We start from the raw sequence: 9,488 nt of genomic DNA, 5'->3' as shown, positions 1-9,488 counted from the left end.
GATTTCCCACTGCTGCCCCCCGCGGGAGTCCGGGCCGTGTCTCAGTCCCAGACTGAAAAAAATATTTAATTTTTATTATTTATTTGACTCTTTTATAATTAATTAAATAACTTATAAAACAAAACTAGACCAAATAAATAAAAATATAATAAAACTTGCATTACTACGAAAAAAAATTCAATTCATAATTAAAAACTAAACTACAAATCATAAAATATCAATGTATAATTATTAAAACATTAAACTAAAATTTGAATAACTACTCACTTTCGCGTATAGCCCAAAGATGTTCTACCAAATTAAATCGTAAACCTTCTTGCACCTCTATCGTGTAATTCCTACGTCCTTCTCTTATACGTGTTGCACCTATCGATCCAACTAGTTGCATGTTCACAACCGGTTCATAAACCTCAACATTCTCAGCAATGCGATACCCGTTATCTTCAACAATCATGTTGTGCAGTATGATACACGTGTACATGATCCTTTGAATGGCTTTCACCTTGTAAGCTCGTGCTGGTTGTTGTAGTATATACCAACGTCCATGTAAAATACCAAAGGTTCTCTCAACATCTTTGTGTGCGGAAGCTTGTTTATTTGAAAAGTAAAAGCATTTTTTTATCAGCCGCATTGGAATATGCTTTAACGAATGATGCCCATGTTGGATAAATCCCGTCAGCTAAGTAATAACCTCGTTTGTACTCGACCCTGTTAACGTAAAAGGGATGTCTGGCATTTCATCATTGAGCATCGAGATGAAAAATGGACTATCTTGTAAAACGTTTAAGTCATTATTTGATCCCGCAATTCCTAGGTATGCATGCAAAATCCAGTTGTCGTAATGGCTTCAAGCATAATAAGTGGATAACCATAATCCCTTATAGTAAAATTTCCTCTCCTTATAATTGGGCATTTTTCCCATGTCCAATGCATACAATAGATACTACCGAGCATTTCGATAAAATCATGAAGTTCCTCATGAGCTCCGTACAAACATATCATTTCATCATGAGTAGATTTCCTCATATAAACATTTGCATACAAATCAGTAATACACATTGAAAAATTTTGTAGACTTATAAATGACACACGTTCCGACATTTGCAAATACTCGTCAAATGCTCCGATGAATTACCGTATAATTGACGTAGTGCAGCTGTAATTTCAAACGAGTCGAAATATTTAACTTTCCATGAGCATCACGCCTTCGATTTTTCATTTGAACTCCACTTCTTGCTAATTTGTGTCTTCGATAAAGTAGTCATCCATTAGCCTTTGACGTTCAAGATGGTGCTCCCTGTTAATGTAACTTCAAGTAAATTGAATGTTTTAACTTTTCGTCTCACCGTCAACTTGCTTTAAACTACCAACAACAAGAAATGTATATCCATCGTCAGAAGAAGAGAATGTTAACGGATATTAGACGTAGACTAATATTTAGCGTATCTCATATTAAATGTAGGCATATCTTGTATTAAATGTAGAGATACGATAGATAGATAGCAAGAGACATGATCCCTAAAATCAAGGGATATGAGCTCAGATCATGTATTATATATTTGGCTTGTTTGATCAATAAGAATCACAGAGAATTAACATTCTAACATGGTATCAGGCCAGACAACTCAATAAAAAAAAAAAAAAAAAAAAAAAAAAAACAAATCAAATCTTCCTTTTTATTTTCCTCTTTATCTTCTTCTACTTTATTTAATCAAAACCGATATATTCCGGGAACCCATTCCTTCTACTTCACCCAAAACCATCGCCAAAAACACATTCACCATCACCCCTAAATCGCAAACATCACGGTTGAAATATACACCGTCGCATCACCACGGTAGGTACTTTCTTTAAAAAAAAAAAAAAAAAAAAAAAAAAAAAAAACACGTACCTCTGCTGTTGATCTTGAAGTCTCCTACGGAGATTGATTTCCTAATCTCACTTATTTTTTCATCCGTGTCTTGTTTTCTATGGCACAAGCACCACAAAGTCATCTCACAAAGACAATACAAGAATATTAAAACTTTGTTTTTTGGTTTCTTGTTTTGTACTGAACAATCACCAAAAAAAAAAAAAAAAAAAAAAAAAAAAAACCCATCTCACAAAGAAAATAATAGTACTCTGTACCTCATTTTTTTTTTATATCTACTCTCTTTATCCTTTAGTCCACCTACCACACCAATCTTATCCTTACTCTCCAAACATCACTTTCATTGTCCCCTACTCTCCATACAAGACTCCATCTTTTCACCCTCTCCAATTTCCATCGGATATTTCCATATCCCAACTCCATATTGGATTATTTACCCTTTATTATTTTCTCATTATTAATTTCCAATTAAAATAATTTTCAAATCTCCTTCCTCTTTTAAAGTATTCGATCAAACCACCTTTTCTCTCTCTAAATTTACTCTTATTTCCCACTTCTACTAGTTTTATTTCTCAACTCTTATCAACCTTCATCTTTCATGGCTCCCACCAACCAATATGATAAAATTTATACAGTTACATCAGTTGGTCATCTCATTCCTATCAAACTTGACCTAGCCAAACTCAACTATAGTCATTGGAGCACTCTTTTCACCACTCACTGTGCCGGTTTTGATGTACTTGGGTTCATCAAAGGCACATCAACCAGTGAAGAACGAGCTACCGAGGAATGGTCTAAAGCAGATTCGGTTGTACGTTCGTGGATTTTTCTCACAATTTCCGAACCCCTCTTGGAACGTGTCCTCAACTCACAACCTAAGACTGCCCACGAGGCATGGGAATTTCTAGCAACGATTTTTCAAGACAATAAACGTGCCCGAACAGTTGAAATCACCGCCGAACTCAAAGCATTAGATATCGGTAATCAAACTGTGGAGGAGTATTTTCGCAAACTTGACTCGCTATCCTCTCTCCTACGCAATCTAGGAACCACCATTGAAGAAGATGATCTTGTTACCTACGCCATTAATGGGTTAAACGATAAATTCCCTCATGCAACTCATATTATAATTCATAGTAATCCTTTCCCGAACCTAGCAACTGTACGATCAATGATAACCCTGGAAGAGATGCGTTTGAATCGGACAAAACCTTGTCCCACCGTAAACAACGCAACGCCATCTAGTCCTACGGTACTCCTTGCTCATACACCCGTTGGAAATTCTCGCTCGACATCGTCCACAAATAATACTCAGCAGGTCTGTCGAGGATTCACACGTGGTTTTTGTAGATTTGGCGCACAGTGCATATACCTTCATCATGGAACCAATCGGCCAAGTCAGTACCGACCTAATCCAAGTAATAATGTTGTGCGCTCATCTAATCCTAACTGGGCATCAGGTAACACTTCTGCTCCACATAATCGGACCAATGTTAATACTCAAGACCACTTGCTAAAAATTATTGAGGCCCAACAGCAGGTCATTAATAATTTTAGTTTATCATCTAACAACTTGGCCCAACGACTGGTACCAGCCCACATGCCTTCGCCATCTGTTTTTAGGCCTGCTGTCTCGCAGCCCAGTTCGGCCCAACAACCACATAATGCTCACCTTTTTACTGGGCCGTATACTCCTCAGGCTCACGTGGCTTTGCCCAGTCTTCTTGGTCCATACTTACCTCAGTTCACAACTATTGGGTCTGCGAGCCATAATAGTCAGACCTCTGTTAACAGACCTGCGTCTTACCTTGGGTCCGTTCCACCCGGATTTTCTGGCCCACAAAATCAAGCTACATATGGACAGGAGACATTAATTCCACACGCGTTTAGCACTGCCACCCTTCCGGATTACAGTAACGCAGGTTGGACCATGGATACTGGTGCGTCCACTCATCTTACATCTAGCATTAATAATTTAAGTAGTGTTTTTAATTATTGCATGTATCCCTCAGTTGCTGTTGGTGACGGGAACCCCATCCCAGTCACCAATACTGGCCATAGCGTTTTGCCAAATGTTAACCGCCCTCTCCACTTATCAAATGTGCTTGTTACACCTAACATCGTTAAAAATCTTATTTCTGTTCGTCGTTTTACTCGTGATAATAAAGTTTCCGTTTCTTTTGACGAATTTGGTTTTTCTGTGAAGGATTACTTGACTCGCCGCCTGCTCCTCCGATGTGATAGCACCGGAGATCTCTATCCACTGACAACTCCAACATCTACACCTGATCATCATGCTCTAGTAACCACTCCCAGCATTTGGCATCAGCGACTTGGACATCCCAGCGCTGATGTTTTTCGTCGTCTTTGTTCTAGCAATTCTATTTCATGTAATAATAATAAATCTCATGTACTTTGCCATGCGTGCCAGCTTGGCAAACACGTGCGACTCCCCTTTACTAGTTCTGGTTCTAATGTTACTTCTGTGTTTGACATTATTCATTCGGATTTATGGACATCTCCAATCCCGAGTCTTAGTGGTTACAAATATTATGTTATTTTCTTAGATCATTTCTCACATTACTTATGGGTATTTCCGTTACGCAATAAGTCTGACGTATTCAATATATTCGTTCAATTTCGAGCTTACATAAAAACTCAATTCAATTCTGAAATCAAAGCTTTTCAATGTGATCAGGGCGGGGAATTCGATAACAATCAAATACACCAACTCTTTCAAAATAATGGCATACACATTAGACTCTCGTGTACTCAAACTTCTCAACAAAATGGAAAATCCGAACGCATGATTCGCACTGTTAATAACCTTATCCGCACACTTCTCTTCCAAGCTCATCTTCCCCCCTCCTTCTGGGTAGAAGCTCTTCATATGGCAACATATCTCCTTAACCTCCTACCATCCTCTGCCATCAATCATGAAATCCCGCACACTCGCCTATACAAAACCCCTCCACACTACTTTACTCTTCGTGTTTTCGGATGTCTTTGCTACCCCCACTTAAACACAACCAATAAACTTTCACCTCGATCCACACCATGCATCTTTCTTGGGTACCCGTCCAATCACCGTGGTTACCGTTGTCTCGATCTCGCCACTCACAAAGTAATATTATCTCGTCATGTTACCTTTGATGAAACCTCCTTTCCATACAGCTCCACTACCACATCCGCCCCTCCCACATATGACTTCCTTGACCCTCCACCTAATCTCTACTCACGTACCTACTCGGAAACATCATCTCCTCCACCCACGGACCCCACTCCAGCCCCTCCACCTACACCTCCAGCCCCCACTCCACCACCACCACCACCACCACCACCACCTACATCTACACACCCCATGGTCACTCGTTATCGTGTTGGCACCAATAAACCCGTTCAACGTCTTAATCTTATTATCTCTTCTCCCACTCCTGTTCCTAAATCTTACTCTCAAGCTTTTACTGATCCCAATTGGCATAACGCTATGACCGAAGAATATAATGCTTTAATTAAAAACGGTACTTGGACCCTTGTGCCTCGACCCTCGGACACGAACATCGTTCGCTCCATGTGGTTATTTAAGCACAAGTTTAATGCAGATGGTACACTAAGCAGGTATAAGGCTCGGCTCGTTGCTAACGGCCGTAGCCAACAGGTTGGTATTGATTGCGATGAGACCTTCAGTCCGGTTGTTAAACCGGCTACGATTCGGACAGTTCTCAGCCTTGCTGCTTCTCGACACTGGCCTATTCATCAGCTAGATGTCAAGAATGCATTCTTACATGGTCACCTCTCTGAGACAGTCTATATGCATCAGCCTCCAGGGTTTCGTGATTCCGATCACCCGGACCATGTCTGCCTTCTACAGAAGTCGCTTTATGGGTTAAAGCAGGCTCCTCGTGCCTGGTTTCAGAGATTCGCCAGATACGCTCAGCGTGTCGGTTTCCAGCATAGCATATGTGACACATCCTTGTTCATTTACAAAAAAGGCACAGATACAGCTTATCTTCTTTTATATGTTGACGACATCATCTTGACTGCATCCTCGCCCGCTCTCCTTCAGCAGGTTATCAGCTCTTTACATCAGGAGTTCTCTATGACGGACCTCGGGCCCCTTCACTACTTCCTGGGTATTTCTGTCACACGCACTTCTTCTGGGATATTCCTATCACCGAAAAAGTACGCATCCGAGATCATCGAGCGTGCTGATATGGTTGGTTGTCACTCTAGCAGGATTCCCATTGATACTAGCACCAAACTGACTGTGAGTGGTCCCCCGGTTAAGGACCCCACTTTGTATCGTAGCCTTGCAGGTGCTCTACAGTATCTCACTTTCACCAGACCAGACATTACTTATGCAGTACAGCAGATTTGTCTCTTTATGCATGACCCTCGGGAGCCTCACCTGGCTGCTCTCCGGCGGATCATTCGTTATGTCCAGGGTACCATGGATCTCGGACTTCAGCTGTATGCCTCGTCCACAGCTTCTCTTGTTGCATACTCTGACGCAGATTGGGCAGGTTGCCCGACTACTCGCCGTTCCACTTCTGGGTATTGTGTGTTCTTAGGTAATAACCTTCTCTCCTGGTCCTCCAAACGACAACTCACTCCGTCTCGATCTAGTGCCGAGGCTGAATATCGCGGAGTTGCTAATGCCGTTGCAGAGACTAGTTGGCTCCGCAACCTTCTTCGTGAGCTCCATTGCCCGCTCAACACGGCTACTCTTGTATACTGTGATAACGTCAGTGCGGTCTACATGTCTGGAAACCCGGTTCAGCACCAGCGCACCAAACACATCGAGATTGACATACACTTTGTTCGTGATCTTGTTCTCAAAGGTCATGTTCGCGTGCTTCACGTGCCATCGCGATATCAGTTTGCCGACATCTTCACTAAAGGTCTACCGTTTGCATTGTTCGACGAGTTCAGATCCAGTTTGAGCGTCCGGAGTGCTCCCGCTCCAACTGCGGGGGGATGTTAACGGATATTAGACGTAGACTAATATTTAGCGTATCTCATATTAAATGTAGGCATATCTTGTATTAAATGTAGAGATACGATAGATAGATAGCAAGAGACATGATCCCTAAAATCAAGGGATATGAGCTCAGATCATGTATTATATATTTGGCTTGTTTGATCAATAAGAATCACAGAGAATTAACATTCTAACAGAGAAAGTCGATATTTGTAGTATATATATTTGATTATGTTATTTAAAGAAAAGATGAGTATGAAATTGTATGAAATGGTTAGTGTATATATAGATTAAAAAAAGTAAATAGATAAACTAAAATTGGTGTAACAGCTATAAAATATAATTTTGGAACCAAATGCAACGGCTAAATTCGTCGAGGCATCGACATTGAAACGGTAAACGCTAAACTGATGCCGGCTAATGGTCGGTCACAACCGATGCCGCAACTGACGTTCGATACTGAGCACTTTTTTCAAAGTAATATAAGAAAACTCAATTTTTTCATCAATGGAGTTTCTTGGACGTTTTAGACGAAGAAAAAGAAGATGAAAGTTGTCAACGTGGTGGGGCAATGGAATTCAGTTTTTTTGTTTTGTCCTTTTAATACTATTTGGGCAAATGGCCCAAAAGGGTAATCTATGTTGTCAAATTTGATAATCAAGGTAACCCTCAATTTCATTAAGCCCGAAAAGGACTCAATTTTAATTTTTGCGCGCAAAAAGGACTGCGTGTTCAAATTTTTTAAATTGAGGTAATATCAGACGAATTTTTTTTTTAAATCGCGAATTACTTCAAATTATGGCTTGGAACAGATTCCTAATGCTCCGAATTTCATTTTTTGTGAAGCAATTAGATCCAAAACATCACGAAAAACGTTGAATCGACTTTTTCATCTCGACTTGTTCATCTCGATTCATTGCTTTTCGTGATGTTTTGGATCTAGTTGCTTCACAAAAAATGAAATTCGGATCATTAGGAATCTGTTCCAAGTCTTAATTTGAAGTAATTCGCGATTTAAAAAAAAATTCGTTGATATTACCTCAATTTTAAAAAATTTGAACACGCAGTCCTTTTTGCGAGCAAAAATTAAAATTGAGTCCTTTTTGGCTTAATGAAATTGGGGGTTACCTTGATTTTCAAATTTGACAAACATAGGTTACCCTTTCGGGCCATTTGCCCTACTATTTTTTACTTAAAACCTCTAAAACTAGTTTGACATTCCAATTAACCAATTAACTACTTAGAGAGTATTATATACAAAAACTTGGCAATACTTGACAAAACAATAATTTGAGTAAGCTAATCATCATTCGAGCTCGATAGTTACAGTCAAGTTCTCTATTTATCTATGAAATTGAGTATAATGATCATGCATAAATTCGCAACTAGGGCAAAGATACGCTTGAGCAACGACATAGAGGTTTTTAAGGGTCAGTGACATCAACACTCCTGTCCGGTGTACCGTGATAACCCGAATCCTGATGATGATCTCGATGGGGTGGTTAATGGTTGACGACCATCCGATTAGTCGGGATAGATCGGTCGAAAGGAAAAAAAAGGCCTTCAAAGGCAAAACCCTTGTTAAGTGTGTAGGAGAAGGATGAGAGGATGAGAGATAGTGAGATCCCTAAAATGAGAGGATGACTCCTCTATTTATAGAGGAGGAATTAGGGTTTTAGGGAGACTCATGTGTATAAGTAATTATTTGAGATTAAAAGTATTTAAGAATTCCTATTCTTTATTTAATTTGTTGAAACCGGACAGTCGCTTGAGACCGTCAGCGTTTATCGTTTTCGTACCATTTAATTGCTAGGATTTTAGTACTTCATACCAATTATCCATTTAGCTTTCTAAGGGCCCAAGAACTCCCTTAACGATGTTAAAATCACCTAGCCTATTTTTATATCCTTTGGCCTAATTTTAAAGCCCAAATGGCCTTAAATATAATTTAGGGATTATCACCAAAATGCCCTTTTTTTTTAAGCTTGTTGACTGACAGCCCTAAAAAAAAAAGTTTGACAATTTGCCCTCGCAAGGCGCAAGACAGCTTGCGTCCTTGCGACCTTGCGACCTTGCGTCTTTGCGTCTTTGCGACGTTGCGACCTTGCGTGTAGCTGTAAAAGAACTAGTTAAATGATCAGTTTGCGTTCACTGTTCCCACACACATACGCAAACTCCTCTCTGGTGCCCTTTCGCTCGTCATTCGCAAGATCCAAACACTCGCAAATCACTCGCAAAATCTTCATCATCATCCTCACGTCATCCTCCTCACATCTTCATCATTACTAGATCTTCTTCATCCTTCCATCTTCGATCTTCCCGAGTACAAGCGAGCTTCTACGCCACCAACATCATCGAATCACCATCATCGTTCACTATGTCTCAAGAACAGGTTAGATTTCTTAGATCTATGTTATATTATTCGATCTACTTCATAGTGCTTAGATTTATGTGCTAAAACAAAGTTTTTGCACTCTTTGCACGCCAACTGTTCGAAAAAATGTGTCAACGAAATTTGTTTGTATTTTGTGTTTTTGATTGTATATTATTGAGATTGCGTACGATACCCAGGAATTTTTGCTAGATTCAAGTTGTGTAACTCTGTTGCTATGTAGACGCAAGACAATCCTTGCGTCC

General features: G+C 40.0%; 1 protein-coding gene across 1 annotated transcript; it reads right to left on the bottom strand.

Annotated features, from left to right (window-relative positions):
* Positions 1–259: 259 nt before the first annotated feature.
* On the bottom strand, positions 260–631 carry LOC139902726 (uncharacterized). Its single transcript, XM_071885332.1, has one exon. The coding sequence runs from the start codon at positions 629–631 to the stop codon at positions 260–262; it is 372 nt and encodes a 123-aa protein (XP_071741433.1).
* Positions 632–9,488: the final 8,857 nt, after the last annotated feature.

This window comes from Rutidosis leptorrhynchoides, chromosome 1 (assembly GCF_046630445.1).
Source record: "Rutidosis leptorrhynchoides isolate AG116_Rl617_1_P2 chromosome 1, CSIRO_AGI_Rlap_v1, whole genome shotgun sequence".
NCBI classification, from domain to species: Eukaryota; Viridiplantae; Streptophyta; class Magnoliopsida; order Asterales; family Asteraceae; genus Rutidosis; species Rutidosis leptorrhynchoides.
This window is presented reverse-complemented; position numbering and strand designations above follow the sequence as displayed.